The sequence below is a fragment of the Ranitomeya imitator genome, chromosome 4 (genome assembly GCF_032444005.1).
Source record: "Ranitomeya imitator isolate aRanImi1 chromosome 4, aRanImi1.pri, whole genome shotgun sequence".
NCBI lineage: Eukaryota > Metazoa > Chordata > Amphibia > Anura > Dendrobatidae > Ranitomeya > Ranitomeya imitator.
In genome coordinates this window covers 191336522-191359601 of record NC_091285.1, presented here as the reverse complement: position 1 = coordinate 191359601, position 23080 = coordinate 191336522, and the positions used below count along the sequence as shown (strand labels likewise).

Below are 23080 nucleotides of genomic sequence, written 5' to 3'. Positions count from 1 at the left end.
TTACGGTATACCCTTATCAGAGCAGTCCTAACTAATGTATGCAATCCCTATCTGATGTATTTAAAAACCTGATCATCTGTATATAACCTGTGTGAACAGGCTTCAGAGAGGAAAAATCCATGTGTGCATACAGGGTAGAACAGCTTTTGTGCAGATAGCCCAAGAGGAGTGGTGGAACTCCCCAGTCTTGTAGACACAAGAGAACAATTATGGAAACAGGAACACATGGGCTACTTGCACAGTGAACAAGTCTGTATGATCATGTTCACACACCACCAAGAAACCTGAAGACACAAAAGAGAATAGTAAAACCAAAAACACTCAGTTTGAAAAAATGTTGCAGTAATCCGCAAGTGCTAGTAAAAGATGTAAAAAACAGGGTATTTGGTTGATACGTTTTTTGCAAAAAATGTATACTAAGCTGCTCTACCAATCTTCACGGTATACCCTTATCAGAGCAGTCCTAACTAATGTATGCAATCCCTATCTGATGTATTTAAAAACCTGATCATCTGTATATAACCTGTGTGAACAGGGTTCAGAGAGGAAAAATCCATGTGTGCATACAGGGTAGAACAGCTTTTGTGCAGATAGCCCAAGAGGAGTGGTGGAACTCCCCAGTCTTGTAGACACAAGAGAACAATTATGGAAACAGGAACACATGGGCTACTTGCACAGTGAACAAGTCTGTATGATCATGTTCACACACCACCAAGAAACCTGAAGACACAAAAGAGAATAGTAAAACCAAAAACACTCAGTTTGAAAAAATGTTGCAGTAATCCGCAAGTGCTAGTAAAAGATGTAAAAAACAGGGTATTTGGTTGATACGTTTTTTGCAAAAAATGTATACTAAGCTGCTCTACCAATCTTTACGGTATACCCTTATCAGAGCAGTCCTAACTAATGTATGCAATCCCTATCTGATGTATTTAAAAACCTGATCATCTGTATATAACCTGTGTGAACAGGGTTCAGAGAGGAAAAATCCATGTGTGCATACAGGGTAGAACAGCTTTTGTGCAGATAGCCCAAGAGGAGTGGTGGAACTCCCCAGTCTTGTAGACACAAGAGAACAATTATGGAAACAGGAACACATGGGCTACTTGCACAGTGAACAAGTCTGTATGATCATGTTCACACACCACCAAGAAACCTGAAGACACAAAAGAGAATAGTAAAACCAAAAACACTCAGTTTGAAAAAATGTTGCAGTAATCCACAAGTGCTAGTAAAAGATGTAAAAAACAGGGTATTTGGTTGATACGTTTTTTGCAAAAAATGTATACTAAGCTGCTCTACCAATCTTCACGGTATACCCTTATCAGAGCAGTCCTAACTAATGTATGCAATCCCTATCTGATGTATTTAAAAACCTGATCATCTGTATATAACCTGTGTGAACAGGGTTCAGAGAGGAAAAATCCATGTGTGCATACAGGGTAGAACAGCTTTTGTGCAGATAGCCCAAGAGGAGTGGTGGAACTCCCCAGTCTTGTAGACACAAGAGAACAATTATGGAAACAGGAACACATGGGCTACTTGCACAGTGAACAAGTCTGTATGATCATGTTCACACACCACCAAGAAACCTGAAGACACAAAAGAGAATAGTAAAACCAAAAACACTCAGTTTGAAAAAATGTTGCAGTAATCCGCAAGTGCTAGTAAAAGATGTAAAAAACAGGGTATTTGGTTGATACGTTTTTTGCAAAAAATGTATACTAAGCTGCTCTACCAATCTTCACGGTATACCCTTATCACAGCAGTCCTAACTAATGTATGCAATCCCTATCTGATGTATTTAAAAACCTGATCATCTGTATATAACCTGTGTGAACAGGGTTCAGAGAGGAAAAATCCATGTGTGCATACAGGGTAGAACAGCTTTTGTGCAGATAGCCCAAGAGGAGTGGTGGAACTCCCCAGTCTTGTAGACACAAGAGAACAATTATGGAAACAGGAACACATGGGCTACTTGCACAGTGAACAAGTCTGTATGATCATGTTCACACACCACCAAGAAACCTGAAGACACAAAAGAGAATAGTAAAACCAAAAACACTCAGTTTGAAAAAATGTTGCAGTAATCCGCAAGTGCTAGTAAAAGATGTAAAAAACAGGGTATTTGGTTGATACGTTTTTTGCAAAAAATGTATACTAAGCTGCTCTACCAATCTTCACGGTATACCCTTATCAGAGCAGTCCTAACTAATGTATGCAATCCCTATCTGATGTATTTAAAAACCTGATCATCTGTATATAACCTGTGTGAACAGGGTTCAGAGAGGAAAAATCCATGTGTGCATACAGGGTAGAACAGCTTTTGTGCAGATAGCCCAAGAGGAGTGGTGGAACTCCCCAGTCTTGTAGACACAAGAGAACAATTATGGAAACAGGAACACATGGGCTACTTGCACAGTGAACAAGTCTGTATGATCATGTTCACACACCACCAAGAAACCTGAAGACACAAAAGAGAATAGTAAAACCAAAAACACTCAGTTTGAAAAAATGTTGCAGTAATCCGCAAGTGCTAGTAAAAGATGTAAAAAACAGGGTATTTGGTTGATACGTTTTTTGCAAAAAATGTATACTAAGCTGCTCTACCAATCTTCACGGTATACCCTTATCAGAGCAGTCCTAACTAATGTATGCAATCCCTATCTGATGTATTTAAAAACCTGATCATCTGTATATAACCTGTGTGAACAGGGTTCAGAGAGGAAAAATCCATGTGTGCATACAGGGTAGAACAGCTTTTGTGCAGATAGCCCAAGAGGAGTGGTGGAACTCCCCAGTCTTGTAGACACAAGAGAACAATTATGGAAACAGGAACACATGGGCTACTTGCACAGTGAACAAGTCTGTATGATCATGTTCACACACCACCAAGAAACCTGAAGACACAAAAGAGAATAGTAAAACCAAAAACACTCAGTTTGAAAAAATGTTGCAGTAATCCGCAAGTGCCAGTAAAAGATGTAAAAAACAGGGTATTTGGTTGCTACGTTTTTTGCAAAAAATGTATACTAAGCTGCTCTACCAATCTTCACGGTATACCCTTATCAGAGCAGTCCTAACTAATGTATGCAATCCCTATCTGATGTATTTAAAAACCTGATCATCTGTATATAACCTGTGTGAACAGGGTTCAGAGAGGAAAAATCCATGTGTGCATACAGGGTAGAACAGCTTTTGTGCAGATAGCCCAAGAGGAGTGGTGGAACTCCCCAGTCTTGTAGACACAAGAGAACAATTATGGAAACAGGAACACATGGGCTACTTGCACAGTGAACAAGTCTGTATGATCATGTTCACACACCACCAAGAAACCTGAAGACACAAAAGAGAATAGTAAAACCAAAAACACTCAGTTTGAAAAAATGTTGCAGTAATCCGCAAGTGCTAGTAAAAGATGTAAAAAACAGGGTATTTGGTTGATACGTTTTTTGCAAAAAATGTATACTAAGCTGCTCTACCAATCTTCACGGTATACCCTTATCAGAGCAGTCCTAACTAATGTATGCAATCCCTATCTGATGTATTTAAAAACCTGATCATCTGTATATAACCTGTGTGAACAGGGTTCAGAGAGGAAAAATCCATGTGTGCATACAGGGTAGAACAGCTTTTGTGCAGATAGCCCAAGAGGAGTGGTGGAACTCCCCAGTCTTGTAGACACAAGAGAACAATTATGGAAACAGGAACACATGGGCTACTTGCACAGTGAACAAGTCTGTATGATCATGTTCACACACCACCAAGAAACCTGAAGACACAAAAGAGAATAGTAAAACCAAAAACACTCAGTTTGAAAAAATGTTGCAGTAATCCGCAAGTGCTAGTAAAAGATGTAAAAAACAGGGTATTTGGTTGATACGTTTTTTGCAAAAAATGTATACTAAGCTGCTCTACCAATCTTTACGGTATACCCTTATCAGAGCAGTCCTAACTAATGTATGCAATCCCTATCTGATGTATTTAAAAACCTGATCATCTGTATATAACCTGTGTGAACAGGGTTCAGAGAGGAAAAATCCATGTGTGCATACAGGGTAGAACAGCTTTTGTGCAGATAGCCCAAGAGGAGTGGTGGAACTCCCCAGTCTTGTAGACACAAGAGAACAATTATGGAAACAGGAACACATGGGCTACTTGCACAGTGAACAAGTCTGTATGATCATGTTCACACACCACCAAGAAACCTGAAGACACAAAAGAGAATAGTAAAACCAAAAACACTCAGTTTGAAAAAATGTTGCAGTAATCCACAAGTGCTAGTAAAAGATGTAAAAAACAGGGTATTTGGTTGATACGTTTTTTGCAAAAAATGTAAACTAAGCTGCTCTACCAATCTTCACGGTATACCCTTATCAGAGCAGTCCTAACTAATGTATGCAATCCCTATCTGATGTATTTAAAAACCTGATCATCTGTATATAACCTGTGTGAACAGGGTTCAGAGAGGAAAAATCCATGTGTGCATACAGGGTAGAACAGCTTTTGTGCAGATAGCCCAAGAGGAGTGGTGGAACTCCCCAGTCTTGTAGACACAAGAGAACAATTATGGAAACAGGAACACATGGGCTACTTGCACAGTGAACAAGTCTGTATGATCATGTTCACACACCACCAAGAAACCTGAAGACACAAAAGAGAATAGTAAAACCAAAAACACTCAGTTTGAAAAAATGTTGCAGTAATCCGCAAGTGCTAGTAAAAGATGTAAAAAACAGGGTATTTGGTTGATACGTTTTTTGCAAAAAATGTATACTAAGCTGCTCTACCAATCTTCACGGTATACCCTTATCACAGCAGTCCTAACTAATGTATGCAATCCCTATCTGATGTATTTAAAAACCTGATCATCTGTATATAACCTGTGTGAACAGGGTTCAGAGAGGAAAAATCCATGTGTGCATACAGGGTAGAACAGCTTTTGTGCAGATAGCCCAAGAGGAGTGGTGGAACTCCCCAGTCTTGTAGACACAAGAGAACAATTATGGAAACAGGAACACATGGGCTACTTGCACAGTGAACAAGTCTGTATGATCATGTTCACACACCACCAAGAAACCTGAAGACACAAAAGAGAATAGTAAAACCAAAAACACTCAGTTTGAAAAAATGTTGCAGTAATCCGCAAGTGCTAGTAAAAGATGTAAAAAACAGGGTATTTGGTTGCTACGTTTTTTGCAAAAAATGTATACTAAGCTGCTCTACCAATCTTCACGGTATACCCTTATCAGAGCAGTCCTAACTAATGTATGCAATCCCTATCTGATGTATTTAAAAACCTGATCATCTGTATATAACCTGTGTGAACAGGGTTCAGAGAGGAAAAATCCATGTGTGCATACAGGGTAGAACAGCTTTTGTGCAGATAGCCCAAGAGGAGTGGTGGAACTCCCCAGTCTTGTAGACACAAGAGAACAATTATGGAAACAGGAACACATGGGCTACTTGCACAGTGAACAAGTCTGTATGATCATGTTCACACACCACCAAGAAACCTGAAGACACAAAAGAGAATAGTAAAACCAAAAACACTCAGTTTGAAAAAATGTTGCAGTAATCCGCAAGTGCTAGTAAAAGATGTAAAAAACAGGGTATTTGGTTGATACGTTTTTTGCAAAAAATGTATACTAAGCTGCTCTACCAATCTTCACGGTATACCCTTATCAGAGCAGTCCTAACTAATGTATGCAATCCCTATCTGATGTATTTAAAAACCTGATCATCTGTATATAACCTGTGTGAACAGGGTTCAGAGAGGAAAAATCCATGTGTGCATACAGGGTAGAACAGCTTTTGTGCAGATAGCCCAAGAGGAGTGGTGGAACTCCCCAGTCTTGTAGACACAAGAGAACAATTATGGAAACAGGAACACATGGGCTACTTGCACAGTGAACAAGTCTGTATGATCATGTTCACACACCACCAAGAAACCTGAAGACACAAAAGAGAATAGTAAAACCAAAAACACTCAGTTTGAAAAAATGTTGCAGTAATCCGCAAGTGCCAGTAAAAGATGTAAAAAACAGGGTATTTGGTTGCTACGTTTTTTGCAAAAAATGTATACTAAGCTGCTCTACCAATCTTCACGGTATACCCTTATCAGAGCAGTCCTAACTAATGTATGCAATCCCTATCTGATGTATTTAAAAACCTGATCATCTGTATATAACCTGTGTGAACAGGGTTCAGAGAGGAAAAATCCATGTGTGCATACAGGGTAGAACAGCTTTTGTGCAGATAGCCCAAGAGGAGTGGTGGAACTCCCCAGTCTTGTAGACACAAGAGAACAATTATGGAAACAGGAACACATGGGCTACTTGCACAGTGAACAAGTCTGTATGATCATGTTCACACACAACCAAGAAACCTGAAGACACAAAAGAGAATAGTAAAACCAAAAACACTCAGTTTGAAAAAATGTTGCAGTAATCCGCAAGTGCTAGTAAAAGATGTAAAAAACAGGGTATTTGGTTGATACGTTTTTTGCAAAAAATGTATACTAAGCTGCTCTACCAATCTTCACGGTATACCCTTATCAGAGCAGTCCTAACTAATGTATGCAATCCCTATCTGATGTATTTAAAAACCTGATCATCTGTATATAACCTGTGTGAACAGGGTTCAGAGAGGAAAAATCCATGTGTGCATACAGGGTAGAACAGCTTTTGTGCAGATAGCCCAAGAGGAGTGGTGGAACTCCCCAGTCTTGTAGACACAAGAGAACAATTATGGAAACAGGAACACATGGGCTACTTGCACAGTGAACAAGTCTGTATGATCATGTTCACACACCACCAAGAAACCTGAAGACACAAAAGAGAATAGTAAAACCAAAAACACTCAGTTTGAAAAAATGTTGCAGTAATCCGCAAGTGCTAGTAAAAGATGTAAAAAACAGGGTATTTGGTTGATACGTTTTTTGCAAAAAATGTATACTAAGCTGCTCTACCAATCTTCACGGTATACCCTTATCAGAGCAGTCCTAACTAATGTATGCAATCCCTATCTGATGTATTTAAAAACCTGATCATCTGTATATAACCTGTGTGAACAGGGTTCAGAGAGGAAAAATCCATGTGTGCATACAGGGTAGAACAGCTTTTGTGCAGATAGCCCAAGAGGAGTGGTGGAACTCCCCAGTCTTGTAGACACAAGAGAACAATTATGGAAACAGGAACACATGGGCTACTTGCACAGTAAACAAGTCTGTATGATCATGTTCACACACCACCAAGAAACCTGAAGACACAAAAGAGAATAGTAAAACCAAAAACACTCAGTTTGAAAAAATGTTGCAGTAATCCGCAAGTGCTAGTAAAAGATGTAAAAAACAGGGTATTTGGTTGATACGTTTTTTGCAAAAAATGTATACTAAGCTGCTCTACCAATCTTTACGGTATACCCTTATCAGAGCAGTCCTAACTAATGTATGCAATCCCTATCTGATGTATTTAAAAACCTGATCATCTGTATATAACCTGTGTGAACAGGGTTCAGAGAGGAAAAATCCATGTGTGCATACAGGGCAGAACAGCTTTTGTGCAGATAGCCCAAGAGGAGTGGTGGAACTCCCCAGTCTTGTAGACACAAGAGAACAATTATGGAAACAGGAACACATGGGCTACTTGCACAGTGAACAAGTCTGTATGATCATGTTCACACACCACCAAGAAACCTGAAGACACAAAAGAGAATAGTAAAACCAAAAACACTCAGTTTGAAAAAATGTTGCAGTAATCCGCAAGTGCTAGTAAAAGATGTAAAAAACAGGGTATTTGGTTGATACGTTTTTTGCAAAAAATGTATACTAAGCTGCTCTACCAATCTTCACGGTATACCCTTATCAGAGCAGTCCTAACTAATGTATGCAATCCCTATCTGATGTATTTAAAAACCTGATCATCTGTATATAACCTGTGTGAACAGGGTTCAGAGAGGAAAAATCCATGTGTGCATACAGGGTAGAACAGCTTTTGTGCAGATAGCCCAAGAGGAGTGGTGGAACTCCCCAGTCTTGTAGACACAAGAGAACAATTATGGAAACAGGAACACATGGGCTACTTGCACAGTGAACAAGTCTGTATGATCATGTTCACACACCACCAAGAAACCTGAAGACACAAAAGAGAATAGTAAAACCAAAAACACTCAGTTTGAAAAAATGTTGCAGTAATCCGCAAGTGCTAGTAAAAGATGTAAAAAATAGGGTATTTGGTTGATACGTTTTTTGCAAAAAATGTATACTAAGCTGCTCTACCAATCTTCACGGTATACCCTTATCAGAGCAGTCCTAACTAATGTATGCAATCCCTATCTGATGTATTTAAAAACCTGATCATCTGTATATAACCTGTGTGAACAGGGTTCAGAGAGGAAAAATCCATGTGTGCATACAGGGTAGAACAGCTTTTGTGCAGATAGCCCAAGAGGAGTGGTGGAACTCCCCAGTCTTGTAGACACAAGAGAACAATTATGGAAACAGGAACACATGGGCTACTTGCACAGTGAACAAGTCTGTATGATCATGTTCACATACCACCAAGAAACCTGAAGACACAAAAGAGAATAGTAAAACCAAAAACACTCAGTTTGAAAAAATGTTGCAGTAATCCGCAAGTGCTAGTAAAAGATGTAAAAAACAGGGTATTTGGTTGATACGTTTTTTGCAAAAAATGTATACTAAGCTGCTCTACCAATCTTCATGGTATACCCTTATCAGAGCAGTCCTAACTAATGTATGCAATCCCTATCTGATGTATTTAAAAACCTGATCATCTGTATATAACCTGTGTGAACAGGGTTCAGAGAGGAAAAATCCATGTGTGCATACAGGGTAGAACAGCTTTTGTGCAGATAGCCCAAGAGGAGTGGTGGAACTCCCCAGTCTTGTAGACACAAGAGAACAATTATGGAAACAGGAACACATGGGCTACTTGCACAGTGACCAAGGCTGTATGATCATGTTCACACACCACCAAGAAACCTGAAGACACAAAAGAGAATAGTAAAACCAAAAACACTCAGTTTGAAAAAATGTTGCAGTAATCCGCAAGTGCTAGTAAAAGATGTAAAAAACAGGGTATTTGGTTGATACGTTTTTTGCAAAAAATGTATACTAAGCTGCTCTACCAATCTTCACGGTATACCCTTATCAGAGCAGTCCTAACTAATGTATGCAATCCCTATCTGATGTATTTAAAAACCTGATCATCTGTATATAACCTGTGTGAACAGGGTTCAGAGAGGAAAAATCCATGTGTGCATACAGGGTAGAACAGCTTTTGTGCAGATAGCCCAAGAGGAGTGGTGGAACTCCCCAGTCTTGTAGACACAAGAGAACAATTATGGAAACAGGAACACATGGGCTACTTGCACAGTGAACAAGTCTGTATGATCATGTTCACACACCACCAAGAAACCTGAAGACACAAAAGAGAATAGTAAAACCAAAAACACTCAGTTTGAAAAAATGTTGCAGTAATCCGCAAGTGCTAGTAAAAGATGTAAAAAACAGGGTATTTGGTTGATACGTTTTTTGCAAAAAATGTATACTAAGCTGCTCTACCAATCTTCACGGTATACCCTTATCAGAGCAGTCCTAACTAATGTATGCAATCCCTATCTGATGTATTTAAAAACCTGATCATCTGTATATAACCTGTGTGAACAGGGTTCAGAGAGGAAAAATCCATGTGTGCATACAGGGTAGAACAGCTTTTGTGCAGATAGCCCAAGAGGAGTGGTGGAACTCCCCAGTCTTGTAGACACAAGAGAACAATTATGGAAACAGGAACACATGGGCTACTTGCACAGTGAACAAGTCTGTATGATCATGTTCACACACCACCAAGAAACCTGAAGACACAAAAGAGAATAGTAAAACCAAAAACACTCAGTTTGAAAAAATGTTGCAGTAATCCGCAAGTGCTAGTAAAAGATGTAAAAAACAGGGTATTTGGTTGATACGTTTTTTGCAAAAAATGTATACTAAGCTGCTCTACCAATCTTCACGGTATACCCTTATCAGAGCAGTCCTAACTAATGTATCCAATCCCTATCTGATGTATTTAAAAACCTGATCATCTGTATATAACCTGTGTGAACAGGGTTCAGAGAGGAAAAATCCATGTGTGCATACAGGGTAGAACAGCTTTTGTGCAGATAGCCCAAGAGGAGTGGTGGAACTCCCCAGTCTTGTAGACACAAGAGAACAATTATGGAAACAGGAACACATGGGCTACTTGCACAGTGAACAAGTCTGTATGATCATGTTCACACACCACCAAGAAACCTGAAGACACAAAAGAGAATAGTAAAACCAAAAACACTCAGTTTGAAAAAATGTTGCAGTAATCCGCAAGTGCTAGTAAAAGATGTAAAAAACAGGGTATTTGGTTGATACGTTTTTTGCAAAAAATGTATACTAAGCTGCTCTACCAATCTTCACGGTATACCCTTATCAGAGCAGTCCTAACTAATGTATGCAATCCCTATCTGATGTATTTAAAAACCTGATCATCTGTATATAACCTGTGTGAACAGGGTTCAGAGAGGAAAAATCCATGTGTGCATACAGGGTAGAACAGCTTTTGTGCAGATAGCCCAAGAGGAGTGGTGGAACTCCCCAGTCTTGTAGACACAAGAGAACAATTATGGAAACAGGAACACATGGGCTACTTGCACAGTGAACAAGTCTGTATGATCATGTTCACACACCACCAAGAAACCTGAAGACACAAAAGAGAATAGTAAAACCAAAAACACTCAGTTTGAAAAAATGTTGCAGTAATCCGCAAGTGCTAGTAAAAGATGTAAAAAACAGGGTATTTGGTTGATACGTTTTTTGCAAAAAATGTATACTAAGCTGCTCTACCAATCTTTACGGTATACCCTTATCAGAGCAGTCCTAACTAATGTATGCAATCCCTATCTGATGTATTTAAAAACCTGATCATCTGTATATAACCTGTGTGAACAGGGTTCAGAGAGGAAAAATCCATGTGTGCATACAGGGTAGAACAGCTTTTGTGCAGATAGCCCAAGAGGAGTGGTGGAACTCCCCAGTCTTGTAGACACAAGAGAACAATTATGGAAACAGGAACACATGGGCTACTTGCACAGTGAACAAGTCTGTATGATCATGTTCACACACCACCAAGAAACCTGAAGACACAAAAGAGAATAGTAAAACCAAAAACACTCAGTTTGAAAAAATGTTGCAGTAATCCGCAAGTGCTAGTAAAAGATGTAAAAAACAGGGTATTTGGTTGATACGTTTTTTGCAAAAAATGTATACTAAGCTGCTCTACCAATCTTCACGGTATACCCTTATCAGAGCAGTCCTAACTAATGTATGCAATCCCTATCTGATGTATTTAAAAACCTGATCATCTGTATATAACCTGTGTGAACAGGGTTCAGAGAGGAAAAATCCATGTGTGCATACAGGGTAGAACAGCTTTTGTGCAGATAGCCCAAGAGGAGTGGTGGAACTCCCCAGTCTTGTAGACACAAGAGAACAATTATGGAAACAGGAACACATGGGCTACTTGCACAGTGAACAAGTCTGTATGATCATGTTCACACACCACCAAGAAACCTGAAGACACAAAAGAGAATAGTAAAACCAAAAACACTCAGTTTGAAAAAATGTTGCAGTAATCCGCAAGTGCTAGTAAAAGATGTAAAAAACAGGGTATTTGGTTGATACGTTTTTTGCAAAAAATGTATACTAAGCTGCTCTACCAATCTTCACGGTATACCCTTATCAGAGCAGTCCTAACTAATGTATGCAATCCCTATCTGATGTATTTAAAAACCTGATCATCTGTATATAACCTGTGTGAACAGGGTTCAGAGAGGAAAAATCCATGTGTGCATACAGGGTAGAACAGCTTTTGTGCAGATTGCCCAAGAGGAGTGGTGGAACTCCCCAGTCTTGTAGACACAAGAGAACAATTATGGAAACAGGAACACATGGGCTACTTGCACAGTGAACAAGTCTGTATGATCATGAGTAGTGTATAAGCGGGTGGTTTCGTCAAACTCAATCTGACAGGTGCCCCGCCCCTATCAAAGTGTATCAAAGTGTGTAACCCCTCCCCTCCCCTTGTTTGACGGCTGGTATCCAGCTGTCCCTCCTTGTTTGATTTCCCCTTTTGATATAGTTTAATATAGTTTAATTTGTTGTAGTTTTGATATTATTCCCGTATTTTGTGGAATAACACATGTTTATAATTATAGCCTAGTCGTGTATTTATTTTACACGTGGTTTATAACACCTTTCTCATTTGTTTATAATAGATTTTATACGTATCCCCGAGTTTGATTCTGTAAGCTTTTGTTTTATTCACAGTGTATTCATATAGTGGAGAACTTAAAGCTGTTTATATGTGTCTCTACTGAACACTATGGTGAACATTAACTAAATGTTTATTTTCCCAAACAGAGAATCTGCTGTGGGTATTTGCAGTGTATTCATATAGTGGAGAACTTAAAGCTGTCTATTTGTTTTTGTAAATGGTGAACACTAACTAAATGGTGAACATTATCTAAATTAGGTTAACTGCGGTTCAGAGGTTCATAACACCTAGGTCAAGCAATTGTTGTTGTATTTGCGTACCCCATAAATGTTTATTTCCACAAACAGAAAAGTTATTGTGTCCTGAAGATGGCATCTGAGGTTATTTGTTATCTACTGAGGCCATTGCAAGCTGTGTTTATTCACATTGTAGCAGGTTTTATCCTTGTGGCTGCCTTATATACACAGAAGAGATATGCACCAATGTCACAACACAAGTTATAATATGACCCAATGTTACAATACAAGTAAGAAGCGGCGTGTTTTATACGAATAAAAACCAAAGACACGATATTGTAAAAAAAATTTAAAAGATTTATTTCTCACGATAAAACAGCATCTCAAAGACATTTCAACACTATAAAAAATTCTTACAGAATATAAAAAGTAAAAACATTACAATACAGTAATATGACAGTACAGTAACAGTACAATGATCAATTACACTTCTTACAAAATAATTAATATAGCGTTACAAGGCGTGTACAGCATTTATCCAGTACATTCTTTACATCGTGAGCCACATGGTTTGTAGCAGCGGTAGAGACCTTTTTTTAGGTAGCAAAGTTCCACGTGTGGTACCTAATGACGGGGAATGTAAAGATTGAATTGTACGGGGTGACGCCGCTAACTTCAGCGGTGTAGATACAGAGCGTGTCTCACTGTTGGTAATTTTTAATTCATCTAAAAGCTTCCTAGTAGCGGGGTTACCCACAACTGTAGACGGCATATTTAGCTCTGCCATAGCCTGCATAAATGAATCCCAACCCGGCGGTAAATTTCTACTGTTCAGAGCATGACTCTGCGTTGTACTACGTACCAAATCCAGTAAGTTAGACCCTGGTATTACGGATCCTTTGAAAATAAATTCAGCATTATTATTCCATGCTGTGACATTTTTATTCTGCAGCAGCCTGTTTAGTAAAAATTCAGCATTCTTTTTATATCTTTGGTTTATATGGCCGACAATTTCAGCGATCTCATGATTTTTATCAGAGTCGGTATTTGGCAATTGCTGCTGACCAGGATCAGGAGGGCTAACGAGATTTAAAGCCGTTACTTCTTTTGAGCTGTGCCTCGTATGTACCAAGTAGCGTTGTAGCACAGCGCTATACATTTTAATTTTCACATCATCGGGAATGTCACGACGCTGTAAAATGTCGCTAATCTCACCATCAAGGCGCCGAATAACACTGTCGCGTATGTTATCTGTAGTACCGGGTCTTAGTTTGTCTAGCTCCTGTTTGGGGACTAGATACATTTTCGTTGTATGCTCCATTATCTTCCGGCGATCAGGCTTGTTATTATTGGGATTGCAAAAGCTAAAAGAGGACCGATAAACCCGCCGGCCTGTTTTAGTAGGCGCTTCTTTTTCTTTATGGGCTGAGACCTGTCGCCAGTGATTTTTGCACTTTATTAACATACAACACACAAGAAATAGACATTTAGAACTTATTTATGATTAATATGCGATTATTAGGCATTTAGGACTTATGTTATCATGTTTTTGCACTTTATTAATATGCGGTTATTAGTCATTTAGGACTTATGTTATCATGTTTTTGCACTTTATTAATATGCTGACCACATAGGTCAGGGATTTTTTGTACTTTATTAATATGCGGGCCACAAACACTTCTGCACCCACGGGCGCTTCTCAACCAACCATGCATCCGGTACTCATCAGGCACTGTGAAATAATGCAAAAATACATCTGTGCGCGGCTGTCGGCATCAACATTGTGCTATTATAAGTTTATGGTTCTGTAAAGAACACGCAACACATACAGAACTCACACACACACACAAATACACACAGCACACAACACGCACACATTTCTCAAAATGCCATACACTTCAGAATATATTTGCAATTCACTACGCATGTAACACATATTTCTTCGCCCCACACGCATTTAACAGTCTTTCATATGTATCGCAGAAAGATTTTAGTTCCAACTGCGGGTCAGCGGCTTAAAGAAAAGTTATTGTGGCCTTGATTCTGGGGTAACACATGTTTATAAATATAGCCTAGTCGTGTATTTATTTTACACATGGTTTATAACACATTTCATGGCCTTGATTCTGGGGTAACACATGTTTATAAATATAGCCTAGTCGTGTATTTATTTTACACATGGTTTATAACACATTTCATTTGTTTTTGTTGTTTGATTGTCATGTAAGAAGCGTTGTGTTTTATACGAATATAAAAGTGACACATTCCCATATATTATTACAGCTTTCATTAATTCTACATTATTTTAGCACATATTAATTTTACACTATTAATTTTACAGGAGCCTGTGCTGCCTATAATTTGACTCCTTTTTATACAAAGACATCTAACATATACAGACTTTTAATATTTTTGTGTAAAATCGCGGTCAGACAGGCACAAACACACACACACACACACACACGCACACAACACAGAACCACACACAACAAACACACAGAACCCACACACACACACACACACACACACACACAAGAAATAGACATTTAGGACTTATTTATGTTATTATCTTTATGCACTTTGAATGTGCTGTCTATAATTTGACTCTATCCTTGTTTTGTTGAAAATAACTGGACATACATAAGAAACCGGGCAATATATCTTTATAGAAATAACACTTCTGCACTCTTTGTGTATTTCTATCAGTTTTATTCAGGCATTTATAACACAACATGTTTGATATTGGTAATTTGATTCTGGGAACACATTTTAAGTTACTGCTGCACATGTATTACTGTTTTTCTTGTTTTTTGTGTAAAATTTCGTTGTTGGTTTACAAAGACATTTCTTTGAGAAATGTGTAGCATAACCAATTACCCATCACGGCCACTAGATGGCAGAATATCATATTAATTATTCTGGGATAACATTTCTCTTTGTGCCTATTAATTTTACAGGAGCCTGTGCTGCCTATAATTTGACTCCTTTTTATACAAAGACATCTAACATATACAGACTTTTAATATTTTTGTGTAAAATCGCGGTCAGACAGGCACAAACACACACACACACACACACGCACACAACACAGAACCACACACAACAAACACACAGAACCCACACACACACACACACACACAAGAAATAGACATTTAGGACTTATTTATGTTATTATCTTTATGCACTTTGAATGTGCTGTCTATAATTTGACTCTATCCTTGTTTTGTTGAAAATAACTGGACATACATAAGAAACCGGGCAATATATCTTTATAGAAATAACACTTCTGCACTCTTTGTGTATTTCTATCAGTTTTATTCAGGCATTTATAACACAACATGTTTGATATTGGTAATTTGATTCTGGGAACACATTTTAAGTTACTGCTGCACATGTATTACTGTTTTTCTTGTTTTTTGTGTAAAATTTCGTTGTTGGCTTACAAAGACATTTCTTTGAGAAATGTGTAGCATAACCAATTACCCATCACGGCCACTAGATGGCAGAATATCATATTAATTATTCTGGGATAACATTTCTCTTTGGGCATTTCTATCAGTTTTATTTATGCTTTTATAACACAACATGTCTGCTATTGTTAATTTGATTCGGGGATAACACATGTTTATAAAAATAACGCTATAGCAAGCGGTAATGTCAAATTCTGAAAATAGCCATTTTATATTGAATTACTAACATTTTTCTATTTTAGCGCTGACACAGCCACATATATTATTCCAGCTTTCTTTAATTCTGCATTATTTTATCACATGATGAAAATAGTCATTTTATATTGAATTACTGCAGCTCGCGGCGCGTTACCACTGGTCTCGTTTCTCAATTAATTTCCCAGCTGACGACGCTATCTATAATTCTGCGTATACCTTAGGCGTGTATTTACATGACAGTGTAATTATTTCTCACAATAAAACAACAGCTCAAATTTTAAGTTAGCTAACAGCATAATGATGACAAATGCATCTTTGCGGAATCTGATAACGACACGCTGAACAAAGGACGGAGCCTGACAAATACACACAACACACAACACGCACATATTATGAAAAATGACAACCATTGTATGTGATTTAAAAAACTTTAGTTAGATTTATCAGGGGTGATTTAGTTTGAAAGCACGCAGCTCCTCGGTAATGTCATGTGTTGGACACGCATTTAACAGTCTTTCATATGTATCGCAGAAAGATTTTAGTTCCATCTGTGCGAGTTTGCTTTGAGCGTACTGCGCAGACATGTCAGTAAACATTTTGACATGGTCAGCATCCCACGAAGGACGACCTGTGTAAGGTGTATGTACAGCAACTTTCTGCTTTCTACCTACACGGCGTCGGGATACGGTTCGTTTCTTTAGAGGTAATACAGGGGCAAAAACGCTAGAAAAGTCTGCAAGAGCAGTATCTGCAGATTGCACAGTCTGGCACACAGGTATATTGAGGGGCTCTGTGGGTGACCACAGACCCTCGGAGAGCTGCTCAATTTCTCTGTTTTCAGGCGTAACTTGGGGTATGGCGCCTGTGCTATTGGCGGGCCGTGTTATGCGGGGCCGAGCGTTCGGCGCTGCACGTTTCTCTCTTGAAACGTTCGTATATTTCTGATGTGAAATCTTGGGGCTTGGATTCCCGGGTTGTTTTGGTGCAGCGTAGCATTCATCACGATCCACAACACAGATGGGCGAGAGAGATGTTGTTCGCACCGCCGTATTAGCTCTTTGTGGTTGATTCTCTTCAGTGTCGTAATTACGCCAGTGCAAAACTCGTTGTTGAAGAGGCGACGTATCTAAAAGAAAAGATACAAGTGGCGGTTAGCCGCGAAACGGCGCAAAATTGGAAAAGCTAAACGGCGACGCATAGCTATGATCATACGTAATATTTGAAAAGTTAATGGGGACAGGTAGCCATGAAATCATTGTAACAATATTTACATAAACCTGTATAGAGCAGTCCAGATATATACTTACAAGTATGAAGCGGGAATTGTCCCACATCAGCTCCTGGTTTAACGGGAGGCGCAATGCTCAAACTCGCAGAGGCGGGAATATTCTCTTTTTCAAGCTGTATTTTCCGGGCAACTAGATTAGCGGGTGTAAGTAAAAATATAACGATTAGCGAACACAGAATTGATTTTCTACACAAAACTGCAGCGGTGAGAAGAATATATATATATTCAAAAATGAATTTTCTGACAGTTAGCTAGCAGCTGTAAGTAAATATGAGTATTACACAAAAGTGAGAATCGACTGTATTTCAAGTGAACAGATACCTTTTCTATTCTTGAAACATCGGTGTAACGAGTTGCCGCGTCTTTTAGGCGCATCGGGTTTCGCTGAAGTTGCAGGGTTCTTGACATCTATGATCTCCACGTCTGAACCCAGCGTATCGCGTGGTTCGGGAACACACCAGTTTTCAGCCATAGCGTCAGATGTCTCCGTGTCAGTATCTGTATGAGAAATTGCGCGTAGTTCGTGTTTACATACAAAGGATTAAAGCAACTGATATAGTATAATATAGTTTTACGGTATAAACATATTTGCGGTGTAAATTAATATAGCAAGACTTATGCCGCTATATATTAATAATTCAGTATTATATTGACGGCTACCGCTATTATTTGTTTTATTAATTTAATCATATATTTATTATGCCATAATTTGTGTAATACAATAGTTAATAGATGCTATAGTTTTACGCCATAAACAGTATATATTAACATAGATAATATATATATATATATATATATTTAGCTTTCTTACATGTGATACATGAAAGATAAATATCTTTGTACCGTGTTACAATGACATTTTTCCCTATCTAAAAGCAAAAAGGTGCTCCTAATTACCCATGATGAGATGAAGAGCAGGCCCATTATCGGCTATCGGCGCCACGGCTTCAATGCGCGCATAATTCTGCGTTATGAAATTATTGCGCCAATCGGGCGACATACACGGCTCTTAAATAAGAAAGAATGCATGAATATATAATTAATATAATTTACTTATAATATAATGACACAATCAGAATGAGTCAATACTCTGTACATTATACGCGTATAATACCGAGTTAATACATGCATTAATTGCATGTATGACTGTGTTCTGGGTGTTAACAGAAGGCGTGTGATGTGGCGTAACTGGGTGTGTTTCTGGGTGTTAACACCTGAGTTGCTTTCTGACACTCAGGATAAATACAGCTGACTGTCCCACTACAGTACAACAGACATCCACCAGAAGTCCGACTAGGATAAAAAGCAGAGCTATTCTAAATGTAAGTATATAAGACAGTTGTGTTATTATTCGCAAATGCATAATTATATTTAACTATGCATCTCTAAACCATAATTAAGGATGTTATTTGTTTAATAAGTTAGTGTTATACTGGCAGCTAACTGCATATTTAGTAGCGATGTATAATATAGTTTTTACTGTATAAGCAATATTTGTGGGACATAATTAATATAGAAAGGCTTATGGCTGAGTCATAACAACCATTGTTATCTGACATGTGCGCGCAATTAGTCACGGGTGGCGTATAATGCGGTTTCCTGTAGGTGTGTTCACGGTGGGTGGTAATTTCTCTCTGAACAGTTGCGCTACTCTCTGAAAAGTAGGTGTTTACTGTTTTATTTGCGGTCTAATATTATCAATGCCTGTAAAGCATATTTTTGTAACGTAGTTTTAAACTGTATTTATTGGCGGCGCAGTTATAGATAAAACTTATCCCCTATTTATTTAAGATGGACGCCCAATACCCTCGCGAGCAATGCAGCCCCCTTCTTGCAAGCACACAATTAGGTATTATACGCGTATAATGTACAGAGTATTGACTCATTCTGATTGTGTCATTATATTATAAGTAAATTATATTAATTATATATTCATGCATTCTTTCTTATTTAAGAGCCGTGTATGTCGCCCGATTGGCGCAATAATTTCATAACGCAGAATTATGCGCGCATTGAAGCCGTGGCGCCGATAGCCGATAATGGGCCTGCTCTTCATCTCATCATGGGTAATTAGGAGCACCTTTTTGCTTTTAGATAGGGAAAAATGTCATTGTAACACGGTACAAAGATATTTATCTTTCATGTATCACATGTAAGAAAGCTAAATATATATATATATATATATATTATCTATGTTAATATATACTGTTTATGGCGTAAAACTATAGCATCTATTAACTATTGTATTACACAAATTATGGCATAATAAATATATGATTAAATTAATAAAACAAATAATAGCGGTAGCCGTCAATATAATACTGAATTATTAATATATAGCGGCATAAGTCTTGCTATATTAATTTACACCGCAAATATGTTTATACCGTAAAACTATATTATACTATATCAGTTGCTTTAATCCTTTGTATGTAAACACGAACTACGCGCAATTTCTCATACAGATACTGACACGGAGACATCTGACGCTATGGCTGAAAACTGGTGTGTTCCCGAACCACGCGATACGCTGGGTTCAGACGTGGAGATCATAGATGTCAAGAACCCTGCAACTTCAGCGAAACCCGATGCGCCTAAAAGACGCGGCAACTCGTTACACCGATGTTTCAAGAATAGAAAAGGTATCTGTTCACTTGAAATACAGTCGATTCTCACTTTTGTGTAATACTCATATTTACTTACAGCTGCTAGCTAACTGTCAGAAAATTCATTTTTGAATATATATATATTCTTCTCACCGCTGCAGTTTTGTGTAGAAAATCAATTCTGTGTTCGCTAATCGTTATATTTTTACTTACACCCGCTAATCTAGTTGCCCGGAAAATACAGCTTGAAAAAGAGAATATTCCCGCCTCTGCGAGTTTGAGCATTGCGCCTCCCGTTAAACCAGGAGCTGATGTGGGACAATTCCCGCTTCATACTTGTAAGTATATATCTGGACTGCTCTATACAGGTTTATGTAAATATTGTTACAATGATTTCATGGCTACCTGTCCCCATTAACTTTTCAAATATTACGTATGATCATAGCTATGCGTCGCCGTTTAGCTTTTCCAATTTTGCGCCGTTTCGCGGCTAACCGCCACTTGTATCTTTTCTTTTAGATACGTCGCCTCTTCAACAACGAGTTTTGCACTGGCGTAATTACGACACTGAAGAGAATCAACCACAAAGAGCTAATACGGCGGTGCGAACAACATCTCTCTCGCCCATCTGTGTTGTGGATCGTGATGAATGCTACGCTGCACCAAAACAACCCGGGAATCCAAGCCCCAAGATTTCACATCAGAAATATACGAACGTTTCAAGAGAGAAACGTGCAGCGCCGAACGCTCGGCCCCGCATAACACGGCCCGCCAATAGCACAGGCGCCATACCCCAAGTTACGCCTGAAAACAGAGAAATTGAGCAGCTCTCCGAGGGTCTGTGGTCACCCACAGAGCCCCTCAATATACCTGTGTGCCAGACTGTGCAATCTGCAGATACTGCTCTTGCAGACTTTTCTAGCGTTTTTGCCCCTGTATTACCTCTAAAGAAACGAACCGTATCCCGACGCCGTGTAGGTAGAAAGCAGAAAGTTGCTGTACATACACCTTACACAGGTCGTCCTTCGTGGGATGCTGACCATGTCAAAATGTTTACTGACATGTCTGCGCAGTACGCTCAAAGCAAACTCGCACAGATGGAACTAAAATCTTTCTGCGATACATATGAAAGACTGTTAAATGCGTGTCCAACACATGACATTACCGAGGAGCTGCGTGCTTTCAAACTAAATCACCCCTGATAAATCTAACTAAAGTTTTTTAAATCACATACAATGGTTGTCATTTTTCATAATATGTGCGTGTTGTGTGTTGTGTGTATTTGTCAGGCTCCGTCCTTTGTTCAGCGTGTCGTTATCAGATTCCGCAAAGATGCATTTGTCATCATTATGCTGTTAGCTAACTTAAAATTTGAGCTGTTGTTTTATTGTGAGAAATAATTACACTGTCATGTAAATACACGCCTAAGGTATACGCAGAATTATAGATAGCGTCGTCAGCTGGGAAATTAATTGAGAAACGAGACCAGTGGTAACGCGCCGCGAGCTGCAGTAATTCAATATAAAATGACTATTTTCATCATGTGATAAAATAATGCAGAATTAAAGAAAGCTGGAATAATATATGTGGCTGTGTCAGCGCTAAAATAGAAAAATGTTAGTAATTCAATATAAAATGGCTATTTTCAGAATTTGACATTACCGCTTGCTATAGCGTTATTTTTATAAACATGTGTTATCCCCGAATCAAATTAACAATAGCAGACATGTTGTGTTATAAAAGCATAAATAAAACTGATAGAAATGCCCAAAGAGAAATGTTATCCCAGAATAATTAATATGATATTCTGCCATCTAGTGGCCGTGATGGGTAATTGGTTATGCTACACATTTCTCAAAGAAATGTCTTTGTAAGCCAACAACGAAATTTTACACAAAAAACAAGAAAAACAGTAATACATGTGCAGCAGTAACTTAAAATGTGTTCCCAGAATCAAATTACCAATATCAAACATGTTGTGTTATAAATGCCTGAATAAAACTGATAGAAATACACAAAGAGTGCAGAAGTGTTATTTCTATAAAGATATATTGCCCGGTTTCTTATGTATGTCCAGTTATTTTCAACAAAACAAGGATAGAGTCAAATTATAGACAGCACATTCAAAGTGCATAAAGATAATAACATAAATAAGTCCTAAATGTCTATTTCTTGTGTGTGTGTGTGTGTGTGTGTGTGTGTGGGTTCTGTGTGTTTGTTGTGTGTGGTTCTGTGTTGTGTGCGTGTGTGTGTGTGTGTGTGTGTTTGTGCCTGTCTGACCGCGATTTTACACAAAAATATTAAAAGTCTGTATATGTTAGATGTCTTTGTATAAAAAGGAGTCAAATTATAGGCAGCACAGGCTCCTGTAAAATTAATAGTGTAAAATTAATATGTGCTAAAATAATGTAGAATTAATGAAAGCTGTAATAATATATGGGAATGTGTCACTTTTATATTCGTATAAAACACAACGCTTCTTACATGACAATCAAACAACAAAAACAAATGAAATGTGTTATAAACCATGTGTAAAATAAATACACGACTAGGCTATATTTATAAACATGTGTTACCCCAGAATCAAGGCCATGAAATGTGTTATAAACCATGTGTAAAATAAATACACGACTAGGCTATATTTATAAACATGTGTTACCCCAGAATCAAGGCCACAATAACTTTTCTTTAAGCCGCTGACCCGCAGTTGGAACTAAAATCTTTCTGCGATACATATGAAAGACTGTTAAATGCGTGTGGGGCGAAGAAATATGTGTTACATGCGTAGTGAATTGCAAATATATTCTGAAGTGTATGGCATTTTGAGAAATGTGTGCGTGTTGTGTGCTGTGTGTATTTGTGTGTGTGTGTGAGTTCTGTATGTGTTGCGTGTTCTTTACAGAACCATAAACTTATAATAGCACAATGTTGATGCCGACAGCCGCGCACAGATGTATTT

General features: G+C 38.3%; 2 protein-coding genes across 2 annotated transcripts; one reads left to right on the top strand and one right to left on the bottom strand.

Moving 5' to 3' along the window:
* Positions 1–16301: 16301 nt before the first annotated feature.
* LOC138674022 (uncharacterized) lies at positions 16302–17997 on the bottom strand. The gene is made up of 3 exons (XM_069762000.1): positions 17837–17997; positions 17535–17645; positions 16302–17353 (listed from the first exon to the last, which is right to left on the bottom strand). Exons 1-3 carry the CDS (start codon positions 17985–17987, stop codon positions 16671–16673), a joined length of 945 nt encoding a protein of 314 aa, XP_069618101.1. The 5' UTR covers positions 17988–17997; the 3' UTR covers positions 16302–16670.
* A 760-nt stretch (positions 17998–18757) lies between these two features.
* On the top strand, positions 18758–22016 carry LOC138674021 (uncharacterized). The gene is made up of 6 exons (XM_069761999.1): positions 18758–18837; positions 19307–19364; positions 19471–19581; positions 19981–20157; positions 20349–20459; positions 20641–22016. Exons 2-6 carry the CDS (start codon positions 19307–19309, stop codon positions 21321–21323), a joined length of 1140 nt encoding a protein of 379 aa, XP_069618100.1. The 5' UTR covers positions 18758–18837; the 3' UTR covers positions 21324–22016.
* Positions 22017–23080: the final 1064 nt, after the last annotated feature.